This window comes from Vombatus ursinus, unplaced genomic scaffold, assembly GCF_900497805.2.
Source record: "Vombatus ursinus unplaced genomic scaffold, bare-nosed wombat genome assembly UNPS02014786.1, whole genome shotgun sequence".
In the NCBI taxonomy this organism is placed as follows: domain Eukaryota; kingdom Metazoa; phylum Chordata; class Mammalia; order Diprotodontia; family Vombatidae; genus Vombatus; species Vombatus ursinus.
The window spans coordinates 15278141-15292930 of record NW_020954564.1 but is presented as its reverse complement, the minus strand read 5'-3'; the positions used below and the strand labels follow the sequence as shown (position 1 = coordinate 15292930).

At 40.7% G+C, this 14790-nt stretch overlaps 1 protein-coding gene across 3 annotated transcripts in view; it reads left to right on the top strand.

Annotated features, from left to right (window-relative positions):
- The window catches only part of LOC114047023 (target of rapamycin complex 2 subunit MAPKAP1), a 328986-nt gene that overhangs the window by 276033 nt on the left and 38163 nt on the right, over positions 1-14790 (top strand). For all 3 annotated transcript variants that reach the window (XM_027867678.1, XM_027867679.1, XM_027867677.1), the window contains 2 exons: positions 1404-1544; positions 14166-14303. In XM_027867678.1, coding sequence (XP_027723479.1) covers positions 1404-1544; positions 14166-14303 — 279 coding nt within the window. The remainder of the gene's footprint in view (positions 1-1403; positions 1545-14165; positions 14304-14790) is intronic.

Below are 14790 nucleotides of genomic sequence, written 5' to 3'. Positions count from 1 at the left end.
TTGCTTCTCAAAATCCTTTTTGAGCTCTTCCATGGCCTGGGACCAATTCATATTTTTCTTGGAGGCTTTGGATGTAGGAGCTTTGGTTTCGTTGTCTTCTTCTGGTTGTGTTTTGATCTTCTTTGTCACCAAAGTAAGATAATATAGTCTGACTCTTCTCGCAGCTTGCTCATGATTCTGGCCAATTACTTGAGTTATAAACTCTGTGTTAAAGTAGAGGTCTGTTTCCAGTGTGGAGAATGTACTGTCCCAAGCTTGGGGTTTTGTGCAGCTCTTTTCAGAGATACTTGTAGGGACCTATAAATTTTCAGTTCTTCCAAGGTGCTATGATCAAGGGCGAGGTGTTTACTCCTTTCCTGGCCTGTGCTCTGGTCTCTGAGTGACTACAAGCACTCTTTTCTGTCTTGGAACTGTGAGGAGGATTTCCTCTCTATAGCCACTACAAGCTCCACCATGCCAGCACTCCTCCTCGCCCCAGGACTGCCACCCAGAACTATGACCCAGATCCAAGCATGGCCAGAGCAAGAGAATCCTGTACCATCAGAGAGATCCTTGCAATCCCCCTCTGATCAGCCACTCGATTCCCCCTCAGTCTGCAGGCATGAAGCTCAGAAGGCAGCTGCTGCCCCGGGGCCGGACTCAGGGAATGCAACTGGGATCCCGATGTGCTTCTCTCTCACCACCAAAGAAACAGACTTTTCCCACTGACCTTCTAAGTTGTGTTTGGCATTCATGGGTTGAGAAGTCTGGAAACTGCCACAGCTGCCTGCGATTCAATCCTCTGGGGCCTCCTCCAGGTTCGGTGTGGCCTGCGTGCCCACACCAAACTGCATTCCTCTCCCAGCCTGGCGTGATATACCTTTCTGATCAACCATCCAGTTTATCTTGGGCTGGAAATTTGTTTCCCTCTGTCTTTTTGTGGGTTCTGCTGCTTTAGAATTTGTTTAGAGCCATTTTTTTTATAGGTTTTTGGAGGGGTTTTGGGGAGAGCTCAAGCAAGTCACTGCTTTTACTCTGCCATCTTGGCTCCGCCTCCCTATTGTTGGTTGTTTTTTAAAAACATCTTTTATAGCTACCAATGTAGCATGTGGTAGATTGGGTGTTCTCCCTCATTCTTGCTCCATGACTCCCTTGCCTACTTTTAACTGTACTTTAAGATGTATTTTACTCTATTTCTTACAATTTGTCCTCATTGGGAACATCATGCAGCCTGCTGACCTCTGCCACATGCCTTTCCATTGCCTTTTAGATCACCCCATGCTGTTAAGTCACCTCTCTGCCTTCTCTTCTCCAACTTAAATAATCCAGGTTGCTTTAACTTTTCCCTAATGGCCTTGGCCACATGCTGTTGTTCAGTCTTTCTGTATCTTTGTGTATTTGACCACACTGTTGATTCCTTACAGGTTCCAGGGGAGAAGGGATTTCAGAGGAGGATCCTCAGACTGACATAGCCACAGTCCAAGACATGCTGTCCAGTCACCATTACAAATCTTTCAAAGTCAGCATGATTCACCGACTCAGATTCACAACAGATGTGCAGCTAGGTAAGGCTCGGATACAAGGCTAATTTCACTTTGTAAATCTTCAGTTTTCTTGAATACCACAGCATATGAGTGTGGTATGAAACCGTGCACAACTTTTATGTGGCCCAAATGACTAGAAGTAATTTATTTTCTGAGAAATTGTCTAAACAATGAAATTTAAAATATGTAATTTTTCCCACCTGAGGGAATGATGAATGCTCATTGCTCCAACTTGTCTTCCTGTTTATTAAGAAGTATATTGGAACTAGAAGGGATTTGAGGCTTTCTTTTCAAATGGATTCATTTGTATGTAAGATTCCATAATTTTTGTTTGACATAATTGACTAAAGAACTTAATTTCTCCCACAAGCTGCCTTTGGAACAACTTCTTTTTGATTGTCTCTTTTCTCTAAATGTATGTGTCCTTAGACAAGTCATCTCTCCTCTCTGACCTCAGTTATCTCATTTGTAAAACGGGTGATGGGGTTAGGGAGGAGACTGACCTAGATGATTACTCAGTATCCCCTAGTTCTAATGTTCTGTAATCTGAGATCTCTTTCATCATTGCATCTTAGGCACTCCTATTCTGAGGGGCCTTCCAACTCTGAAATATATATGGAGAAGGGGGTGGAGGATTCTAACCCTGACAGTCTGTGTGCTGTGTTCTGAGGTTCCTTCCCTTTTTAGCATAGTTTTTTCTAGCAATCTATATGCCTTAAGCCCCTTCCAGCTCTGATATTCTGTTCCATGTTCCAAGGTATTTCCCAATACTCACATTCTCAGTTTCCAATAAAGCACATTGCTTTTTCCATTTGTAATACTGACCTTCATGCTTTTGGTGACTCTCAGAGTTTATATTTGAATCTGTACCAAAGATTTAGACCTAACTCAAACAGCAAGATTTTGTTTTATAAACAATATCCTTCTTTATGATTCATGATAAAGAGATATGTTTCTGTTTGGCTTGAGCCTGAAGTGCCATAAGCTGAAAAGTGTGGTGATAAAGTCAAGAGACCTGGACTCCAGTCCTGGCTCTGCCACTGTCTCACTGTGTGACCTTGGGTCAGTCACTTTACCCTTGTGTTTGATCTTCATGTACTCAGACTATTACTAAGTATCTTCCAGCTGTGACATTCTTTGTTCTGAGAGTCTTTGCAGATCTGACATCTGTATCCTAAAGTTCCTTTTCACATTCTGTCCAATGAGTTTTCTTCCAGCTCTACATTCAGTGATCTTCTAAGGGATTAGACTTGTTTAGCTTGTCCCCACAAAACAGAACTAGCAATACTAGGTGGAAGCCACAGAGAGACTTAGGCCTGACGTAAGGAAATATTTCCTACCTTTTACAGCTGGCCAAAAGTGGTATAGGTTACTCTGTTAATAATAGGTTCCCCGCTTTGGAGAGTTTCAAGTAGAGGCAGTGTGATCATCCTTCCTTGCCTGGTACTAGTGCCCATATTTCCTCTTCTAACTATGCTTCAGCTGGCACATGGGAAATCTCCAACTATATCATGCCAACGTCCCGAGACAAAGCAGGTGTTGAGGAGAGGAAGGCTTGAGAACAAGACAAAAGCTAATTGCCTTTTTCTCTTGCTTTTTAACCTTAATAATAGTGGCCAACAAGCCCAAATGCTTTTGGCAATGAGCCCTTCTTCTCTGTTCATTCCTGCAGCCATGTGACATGGCTGCCCCTCTTTCCTTGATCCATTCAAACCAAAGATAGATTTTGACATTTGCCTACTACAGTGAAAGGATGAGACCATAGAAAATATACAGTACATAGAGTATACAGAATTAATAAAAAGAGAACCAGGAATATTACTCCCACTGCCAAGGGAATGAACAAAAGCTCCAGCCAGGAATTGAGTGGTTTAGACTCAGTACTGTAGAGTTGGCCATCTTGTTAATGATAAACCACGCATCTTTCCCCAGTCTCTCTTCTGCTCAGCTCCCCCTTATGCAGCCTTTGCACAGCCTTTAGTTCTGCCCAGATATCCAGGAACAGTTTCCAGTGGCCATGATTTTGCCTCCCTTGGTATTGGGGGGCCATTATATCTGCCCCACAAGCTGGAGAACTATCCATCCACTATGGGTAAAGTCTTAGAACCATAGACATGGGAAGAAACTGAGCAAAATTAGGAGCAATTGGGGGCAGTTGCAAGAAGGCAGATTTAAGCTAGTCATAAGGAAAAACTTCTGAATAGTCAAAGAGCTGTCTCAAAGTGGTATAGGCAGCCTCAGTAAGTAGTGAGTTCCCCATCACTGGAGGTTTTAAAGCAGAGACTAAATAAATACTTGTTGGGAATGTTAGAGGAAATTCCTGTTAAAGTTTGTGTTAAGTTGCCCAACCTCTGAGGTCCCTTCCAACACTGGAATTATAGAATTCTGTAGTTTAATTCCTAACACCAATTATAAGGGTAGGGGAAAAAGGACAGTCTCTCATAATCTCATAATAGTCCTGTTCAATTTTTATGCAAAATATAGTTGATACTCTTAATTAATAAATAATTGGATAGGGGAGGAGCTTGTGTTTCTAAGGGGCTTTCTAAATCAAGGAAGCATTTTCAAATTATTTACTTCTGTGATGAAGTTCAAGAGTAGTCTCCAGAGTCATAATGGAGCCCTCATCAGCCTTGAGGAAGTCCATTTCAATTTCATTTCAATTTAACAAACATTTCTTAAGGATCTGCTGTATCCAGAGCCTTCTATCTGAAACTTAGGAGACATGCAAAGTTTACATCAGGCCCACTCCTATGGGATTCTTAGTCTGGTAAAAGGACATGACATATACACAGAGAGCTATAATGCACAGTTTTAGATGAGAGAGGTACAAAACAAATTGCTCTAGGAGGGCCGGGAGCACAGGCAGGAAGCATGAAAGTTGCATTTTCAGAGATGGATGGGATTTCATGAGGTAGGGAATGCACTCCATCCAAAAGGCAGCAGCACCAAGTGACCATGTAGATGGAAGACCAGACAGCATATGTGTAAAATGGAGGGTGGGGACAGTTTGTCTGGCACCTATGCAGACTAAGTAGAATTAAGTAATGTGAAAGCCAGCCTGAAAGGTAAGGTGGTACCAGATTGTGGGGATCCTTGAACAGGAGTCTAAGGAGTTTGACCTTTACTTGGTAGGCATTGGGAATTCACTGAAGGATTTAAAGCCGAGAAGTCACATGACAGATCTTTGGCTGAGAAAGATTCAGTCTGCCAATGTTTGAAAAATGGATTGGTGGGAAGAGCAGGTGGAAAGACCTGTTAGAAGAGTGTTTTAGTCCAGGTGGGTAATAATCAGGACATGTGTTAGGGTAGTGGTAGTGGAACTGAAGAAAAGAGGAATAGAGGCAAGGTAACCAGAAACCTTGTGAAATTCAGGTGAAATACATTGATTTGTATTGTGGTTCTCTATATATTTGGGAAACTGATGTTTCCTTACTTTATAAGGGCTGTAAAAGGAATCATGTCTCTCCTTACAGGCGAACCCCTTTAATCAGTCTTAAAAATATAAGTGCTCACTGTGGTTCAGAAATTTCTTTATATTGAAATGCAATCTTGCACAAAGTGGAGCCCAGCGAAACAGTACACACTTTATGAGCAATGAAATGAACTACGCTGGATTCTGAGAACAGTAAATAATTTAGTTTATTTCAACTGACTAGGCAGGTTCTTCAAATCTGTCCTGACACTGATGAATGAATGGTCTCCTCTCTCCGTTTGTCCTCTGTCAGTCAAAACAAGATATTTCACTTTCGACATCTGTGGCGTCATCTTCTAAGTGGTGAGTGTCCATATGAGGCCCTAAAAGTATCCTGTCTTCAGGGTTTGCCAAAACCACTCTGAGTTATTAACACAAAAGATATCACAGCTGTAAGCTAGAATCCCCCCACTCCTGAAGGCCATATAGCTCAGTGTCATCTAGAAAGATTTCCCAGCTAAAAGGGACCTTAGAGGTCATCTGTTCCAAATCCCTCACTTTACAGATCAGAAAAATAAAGCCTGGAGTAAGAGAAGGGACTTGGGCAGTGTCACGTAGCTTTTAAGCAGTAAAGCCAAGATTCAGACCCAGGTTTTTCAGCACCAAGTCTGATATACTTTATACCCCACCATGCTGAACTTCTGATAGACTGCTATTTCATCCCCAAACCTTTGTTTTCAAAGGAAGGTGCAGTAAAGAAGATACAGATTTTGTTCTTGGTCCTGCACTCACTTTCTACTCAGACCATTCATGGATCTTGTTCATAAATGCTATTTATAGATCCAAGAAAAACTCTAGGAATTGTAAAGGATATCAAGGGTATCAAAGTGTATCAGGTTAGACGTAGACCTACTATCTCATCCAATCATTAAACCAATCTTTTAACAACTCTTGTGGATTCCACTTGTGTAACAGCTCATTCTTCTATCCTTTCCCCTCCATTCCCACTGCCACCACCCTTATTGAATCCCTCATAACTACATATAATAGCCTCTTTTCAGGTTTTTCCTCTCCAGTCTTCCCCCTAGAATCTGTACTTAATGTCATTGCCAGGCTTATTTTCCTTATGTATGGATGTAGTCTTTTCACTTCTCCACTCAAATTCCTTTAGTGGCTTTCTAGTGCTTCCCAAGCAAAGTTCAGACTGCGTAACCTGGCATTCAAGGCCCTCCCCAATTTGGCACTACTGTACCTTTCTTACCTTATCTCACATAGTGCCTGACACATGGTGGACACTTGGTAAATTCATGCTGATTGACTGGCACTACTCCCTCACCGTGTACTTCATGTTCCAACCAGACTTCCTCGTAGCGATCCCCGTTTTTCAACCCCATTGCCATTGCTCCCACTGTTTCCTATGCCTAGAATTCCCCATCTCCAAATGATGTAAATTCTTACTCATCCTTTAAAATTCAATTCAGATAACTTCTCCAGGAAGGATTTCTTAATCTCATCCCCTTGTAGACATTCCCCATGTTGACCTTCCTCTCCTCTTCCTATAGTACATGGTTTCCTCTCTCTCATATACTTGTATTTTATTTTGTATTGTTGGGTGGGTGTGAGTATGGGTGTGTGTGGTTGGGTGTTGGTGTGTGTATAGGGACCATATATCTCCTTCAGTACCCAGTTCAATATTCTCCACATAGTTAGTACATAAGAAATATTGTTGAATAATTTTCAGTGGCTCCCTATTCCCTCAAAGCTCTCCACTCAGGCATTTTCATAATTTGGCTCCCATGTATATTTCCAGACATACCATGTTGCTGTTTTCATATATTCTTCTCTAGATTCAGCTTTCTTTCTCCTGCCTTTGCACAGTTTTTCCCCTACCCCCAAATAAAAATAAGAAAATTTAATTTCTTAGAAACTATTTGGGGTTATGGCCTGGTTCCTGGTCAGCCTCAGTCTACTGTCTCTGAGTCCTGCATGCCTTCTACGCCCTGGAGACTGGAGAGTAAAGCCCTGTTACTTCTGGATGGATCAGGAATCCATTCATTAGGATAAAAACTGAAATGGCACAATCATCCATTCTAGGGGTGGAGGCTCTGGGCTTCTACCCTTTGTGCAGGATTGCTTTCTGTGATGTGAATATTAGGTCAGCCCCAGACGTTGCAAGTCTGAAGCTGCCTTACTAACTTCCAAAATGTACATGCCCAACTATTCCAAATTTCTTCCCCAAAAAAGTTCTTGCTTTGGGCTTCTCTGACTCCTGCTGTTACCAGGTCTTGGAAGTGCCGCTGTACATATTTAAGCAGGACTCCTCTAAGGTCCCTCATGGTCTTCTGTGTACCAAGGAAATACTTTAGGAAGCGAGAGGGCTCTCTATGTTGCTTTGCCTGGTAATTTGTCATTATATGGAAATGTACCTTGTCACCGGTACCAGCTGAGTGCCTTCTACATTTTAGGTCACTCGTTCCCACATTACCCGATACAAGGCAGCACATTTTCTGTCTCACAAATTCTGTCTCATCATGAAGGGCACTTGGTTCATATTGACTCTGACTGTCCTCAGAGCACTTCCCCAGAGCCAGAGTGGTTTGCTCTTTAGAGCAGAAGAAGCTTTGGGAGTTTATTCCAGAACTTGGAATCATAGAATCATGTGATCTAAGAACTGGAAAAAACCTTAATACATGTGTCAAAACATTGAGCATAGCATTTTAGTCCTGGAAGAATTCATAGGACATCAAATGTTTTAACATTGAAAATCAGAGTTTAAAGAGATCTTGTAACATAGACCACGATCACTGTGCAGTGGGCCTGGCTGCTCACGGTGCTTGGATCAGCAAGATAGCACCAAATACAATCATTGTGATAGGGTGAAGGACCTCTCAGCCTTGCCATTTGCCCTGCCACTATGTCTTAGACCTCTGGCCACTGGCATCTGATCTGATCTGGATCCGACCCAGAAGGAGCCCTGGGTCTTGCCATCCACTGTACTGCTGTATACCCCATTTCCATGCCTTTCCATGCTAGACCTAAAGAGTGTGAACTCCTTAAGAGCAGAAACTGTCTTGCTTTTTTATTCCCGGCACTTAGCGTAGTGCTTGACACATAGTGCTTAATAAATGTTTTTTTCATTCACTTATCTCTTACATCTGCAAAAAAAAACTCAGCAGATCATCTAGTCCACCCCTCTATCCTGAAGGATAAATCCCTCTATAACTTGCCCAACAAACAGTTCAGTGGGATAAAAGACTAACTCACTTACTGTCAAGAAAGTATAGAAACACCAATGTCACATTTAAAACTTAGAAGCATAAATTTCATAACTTGGCAATAAGCGATTGTCTGTGTTTTCAGGAAACCTTCCAGTGGAATTTTCGTATGGTTCAGCTCCCCATTTATTTAGGAGACATCTGATCAGCAACAGAAATTCAGTCTGGTTTCAAAAAAAATCTTTGCTATATCAGAACAGTGGATATACTGTTGATTAGACAAATGATTTTGGATGAATATACTAAGAGTAATCCTTTCTAGCCCCAGGCTGCTTAGTGATTCTCCCTTTGGCCTTTCCAGGTCTTCAAGGACTTACAGAAAGCTGAAAATAAAAAGATTGTAGGATTAAAAAAAAAAAAGCAACTCTTTAGGAATTTAAACAATACAGGAGCCTTTGTCAGCTAAGCTAGCAAATTACAGAAACTTGATGAATGAACTATAGCTCTTGATACCTGAGAGAATAAACAGTATCTCTCAGTAAATAGATACCTTGAAAACTATACCCAGACATGATATTTAATGGCCTCAGCCTTACAGAATTTGCAGTTTGACTTGGCATAATAGGAAAAAAACCCTGAATTTGGAGTACAAGTCCTGGCTTCAACGATATTATGAGACTTTAGACAAGTGACATCCCTCTTGGATCCTCATTTTCCTCGTCTGTAAACTGAGAGGATTTGATCGTAATATTGGCACCACTTATCTCAGGGTTGCTGTCAGAAAAGTGTCTAATGTTCTAAGGCACTTACACAAATAATTTTAAGGCATTATTATTGTTATTTATAGTGGGATGTTGGGATGGTGCCTAGGACAGTGAATCTACATGAAGTTCTTTAAGCAATGTTTTAAAATGATGTGGTTGTACCAAGAGGCCTCAAAGTCAGGAAGACTTGAGTTCACATTCTGCCTCTGACACATGCAGGCTCTGTGACACATGTCCCAGACCACCTTCTTAGACTACGGGGGCAGAACAAGTGCTGACCTATGTCGACAGAGGGAGTTTCCTATGCCAGTAAAATTGTATGTCTAGTCCAAATAGTCATATTTTCTTTCTATGGAATCTGGTAAGCAACTGTGAAATAGTGATGAAAGAGCCCTAGGCACGGTGGCCAAAAACTCCCTTTCAGGTCCTAATGCTGCTACCAACTAACTATGTGATTTGGCCATATCATTCACCTCTCTGAGCCTTGCTTTTTGTTTTTATTCAGTCATTCAGTAACCTCTGACTCTTCATGACTCCATGGACCATATGGTCCATGGGTTTACCTTGGCAAAGATACAGGAGTGGTTTGCCATTTCCTTCTTCAGTGCATTAAGGCAAACAGGTTAAGTGACTTGCCCAAGGTTACATAGCTAGTAAGTGTCTGAGGCTGGATTTGAACTCACATCATCCTGACTCCAGGCCCAGCTCTCTATTCACTGAGCCACTTAACTGGGTCCATTTAGCTCTAGGTAATAATGCTTGTTCTGTCACTCAAAACTGTGAGAATCTAGTGAAATCTTGTGTGTAAAGTGCTTTGTAAATGATAAAATACTATATAAATATTGGTAGGATTGAGAGCTGGAAAGATCTTAGAGATAATTTTACAGAGTAAGAAACTGAGGTGCAAGGAGGTGAAGGGATTTGCCCATGGCTCACATTTGGCAAGAAGCAGAAACCAAGATTCAAACCTAGGACCTAAATGTGCACTTGATTAAACTTTTAAAAGCTTTGGAAAACATATATTCCATTCCAGTGAAAATGAGATGAACTTTAGAGTACCTATTTTTTGTTGTTCATTTTTAGCTGTCTTGTTAAGGAAGGATTTATATACTGGTGTTGATGGAGGACAATGTGGAGCAATGTTTTCTGTTCTTGACAGTTGGTGTGATACTTTGCTTCCAGTGAAGTTTGACTCACTGTATCTGGAAGCTGTCACAAATAAGAGCTTGAAAAGGTCATGACAGATCACTGAAGATGAATGGTTAGGGGAGAAGAGCTGTTACAGGAAACAAATGGCCTACCTTGTTTGGTAGGGAAGGAGCTGACCCTGTCCAGTACGGTAAGGACCACATACTTTCCTTACCCACCTTTGGCAGGGCACTTGTGTTTAACACTCTCCCATTTCCAGTTGGCAGTACAGAATAAAGCCAACTCCTAACTTTTATAGGAATACTCTGAATAACAGTAGAACTAGATGTCTGCAAAGTCAAAAAGAACCCTAGATCATAGAATGTTAGGGATCAGAGGGACCTTAGAAAAGGAAGGAACTATAAAACATAAAATGTCAGAAGTGTAGAAGGGCCCTGAGAGAGATCCAGTACAGTTGCCATCACAAAAGAATTCACCTCAAGTGTTCCTTTAATTGGTGGTTCCACAGCATTTGAATGCTTACAGGTCATTCATTATCTTCTAGACAGCAAGCTTGGAGATCAGAGAAATTTAAAGCTTAAGTGTTAAGGGATCCTGCTGGTTACAAGTCAGCCAGAAACTTAAAATTCAACATTTCTAAAATAGCAAAACAAATAGCCAGTGGGGAAACATGGTGTGATTTTTTTTTCAATTTTAAAACTGAACTGACACATTTTTTCTTTTTCTTTCTCTCTTTCTTCCTTTCTTTCTTTCTTTCTTTTTCTTTTTTTTTTTAAAAAGAGATTGGGTCTCCCTATATCCCCCAGGCTGGAGGTGTAGGAGCATCTCAGACTAGGTCAGCTTACCCCTCCTTAGGCCCCCTGGTTCACCCCTAGAGACTTACATATTGATGCCAGACTTAGTACTGGACACCCGATCAGCTTAACACATTGAAGTTCACAACTCCAGAACTCAGGCAATACACTTGCCCCTTTCTTCCCTGTAGCAGCAATTATAGACATGCACCACCATGTTGGTCTCATGAAATGCTTTTATGTTTCATGTTGAGGTAAAAATAGAGAAAGCTATTTCTTCACAGCTTAGGGTTTGACATGTAGGAAGAAGAGTGGAGCCAGTGTTCTTAGGTGAGCTTTAGTCTCTACTGCAACAGGTACTACTTGTGTGACCTTGGATAAGTCAGTTAACCTCTATGGGTGCAGTTTATTCATATACAAAGTAAGTGGACTGGAGGGTCCCTTCTAACACTAACATTCAGTGAGTACTAAATTGATGTTTATGAGCCTCATTTTTCCCTCATAACCTAACTTACCAGGAGTATTGTTAAAGATCCTGTGAGGTCATAGATGTGGACTATTGGAAATGCAACATGGTGTAAGAAAAAGATCACAGGAAATATGTTACATGTTACTTGCATGTTTCTACTATGCCACCCAGAGCAAGTCTGAGCCTCAGTTTTCTCAGCTATAAAATGGGATTGATGTTACTTGGACTACCCATATCACAGGCATGTTGTAAATTGATAAACAAATTTCTAGAGATCATAGTGTTTGGAACAGAAAAAGACCTCAGTAGTTTAAAAAAAAAAAAAAGCCTTGGAATCAGAATACCTGGACCCAAATCCTAGCCCTGATAGTTACTCCTCATGGAACCTTGGCTACATTCCTTCTTTTGCCTCATCTTTTTCTTATCTTTAAGATGATAGTTGGAGTAGATGATCTCTCCAAGTTTCCCTTCAGCTCTATGTTCCTATGATGTAGTTCAACCTCAAATATATTATTATTGTCATTCATACTATTACTAGAATAATGCTGCAAAGGGGCATCATTGGGGAAGGAATTCGTGTGCTGGTGTGGGAGCTAAGGCAGTTGATGCTGCGATATGGAACATAATGGATGAACTCTACAGTAACAATTTGCAGATAAAAATAATAGAAGTTAAAGTGTACTTTACATGATAAAAGAAAGATGAAAGAGAAGGAGAATGTGGTACATCTGAGATGGCTGGGAAAACTCGAGGCTTTGTGAAGTAGATTCTGTTGAAAAGATTGATGCAACGGAGAGTGACCTTGGCTTGGAACAGGAGCCAGTGATGTATGTACGAGCATCTCTCTGCTAAATGGACCCAGATTTGTAGCACTAATATACATGGAAGCCCAGAACCAAACTCAGTATGGCAATAAATCAACAGCCACTTTGGATGTCATTTCTAGTTTATATTCTACTATTGTTCTATCACTTTAATTCATGTCACTATCATCTGTTCATCTGGAACAGGTTTATATAATTTTCCAGTGGAGTTACCTGACAAATCCTATCAAATTAACAAGGTACATTAACAATATTGACTGACTGTAGCTTCAGGAGATGTAGGGCCATAGGACAAAAATTTTAAAATGTCTTCAGTGATCTTTTTTTTTCATTCCCCTTAGCCCTCCCCCATCTCTCCCATACCCCCAAAAAAGGAATGTGGGATATAAGGTTTAGTTCCTCATAAGATGTACTTAATTTATTTTTGTAGCACTTTATGTCACAACTTTTATAAATGTCAAAATAAAAAAAAAACTCAAGATCAACATACAGAGCTTAAATGCATTTCTTTCTGGGAACCACAAAAAAAGGCCCAGATCTTAAACAGTCAATAGCCAAATAAGAATAAAAAGGAAAACTGGGGAGTTGCCATCTGTTTGAAATGAAAAATAATGTCGTTGGCCTTCTAACCCATTTTTACTCTCCTGAAATTGAGGCCTTCCCTTTCTGAATCATTGGCACTCATGATGTTCTGCCTAATTAAAATATAACATCTCTGAAATAGGTCTAATGACAAATCCTGGCTTTTTACTAATTAATTTAGAAATCCTTATAGATCACCTTTGGTGGAGCCCCCTACGATAATGGCCAGGGTTAAGCAGCCATTAACCCATTAGTATGGTGTTTATTGAAAAGAAAACACAGGAGTCACTTTTATTATGATTCTTCAAGTGAAAGTCTTCTGCCTTTGACTAGTTTGGTGCTTATGACGAAAGAAGATAGAAATGTATGAATATGAATCTTCAGTATTCACTTGTATTGGGCTAAATTTGCTGTCAGAAGATGGTTGATTTTTTAATTAAGCCATTCTTCCTCATTCACACTAGATTCATTGTTGAAAATGAAGTTTTCTCACACTTCACTCCAGACTCACCTAGACTTCTAAAGTGTTACAAACAAAAGCCCTCACGTGAAATAGGCTGGCGTGATTTGTCTTTTGTGCTACAGCATGCCCATTTTATTATTTTAATTAGTTCTTCTACCTTTTTTTCCCCACACTGACCTTGACCTTTATCCTCTGACCTAAAAATGCAATTACTTTAAGGCTCCATATGGGTCCCACTCTGGAAGGTACACTGAAGGTTTTGTCTCACTCCGTCAACAGACAAATCCTTTAATTTTCAATGAGTGAGAAAAAGAGAGAGCCCGACATAGGTCATATATTTCACTCTGAGTATATATTCCTTTGTGATACTGGAAGAATGATTGCTATAAATTTCAGTGATTATCTCAGGATGCTTTGTAGCCCTAGTGTGCACATTTTCCCTGCTCCTTTAATCCCCGACTGCTGTATAGCCTGCCTTACATAGCTTTGGAAATCAAATCTGAAGGGGTAATCTTAACATTTTTCACTTCTGTCCCTAAAGGCTCTGTTGCATATCATTCCCTGGTGTTTTACACCTAGTGCTGTATCTAAGGCAACATACACAAATAAGTGATGTTCTCAGTGCCTCTCCTCAGAAAACCAGGCTGATAAATGGAAAGACTGTAGAATCATAGTGTATCAGGGTTAGAAGGAACAGAGACCTAGCAATGGAATATTCCAGCTGGAAGGAGGCTGAAAGAAGGACACTAAGACCCAGAAAGAGGAAGCAGCTTGCCCGTAGTCACATCTGTAGAGGTGGGATTTGAACCCAGGTCTTCTGACTCCAAATCCAGGGGCTCTGTAAATGTGAACTATTGCTGCTACTACTGCTATACTAATTACAATGCATAAAGGGTATGAAATGGCTACTGTGATGTTGTTAACACAGTCTCCTGCCATTGGTTTTTCTCTCTCTTCTGACTTAAAGGTATCTCTGGAGACAAAGTGGAGATAGACCCCGTCACTAGTCAAAAGGCCAGCACAAAGTTCTGGATTAAGCAGAAGCCCATTTCAATTGATTCTGACCTGCTGTGTGCCTGCGACCTTGCTGAAGAAAAAAGCCCAAGTAAGGCAGTCCTTTTATTTATATCCTTCTCCCGCTCTTCTCTCTCTGTGTGTGCTGGGTGCCAAGAGAATATATGAGCACCATGTCCTTTCTTCCTTGGATGTGTTTAATGTGTTGCAAAGCACTTCTTTCCCTCCAGCCAGAGTGTGTTATAATGTCAAGAGCTTCTAGGCCCACCTTCTATCTGTTTTTCAGCATTTGTTCATTAGGAATTTCAGTCTGACCAACTAAGTAAAGGCAAGTGAGCAGAGTCCTTTCAGTATCTCTCACTGGAGTTGCCATTTCATGATTCAGTAGCATCCTAAACTTGGTTTTCTAACTTAGGGAGTCAGTCAGGTCTTTGTCTTCCATAGTTGGAATATCAGGAAGCCACACTGCTGATAGATAAATAACTGGATAGACAGACAGATAGATTGATAGATAGATAGATAGATAGATAGATAGATAGATAGATAGATAGATAGATAGATAGATAGATAGATAGATA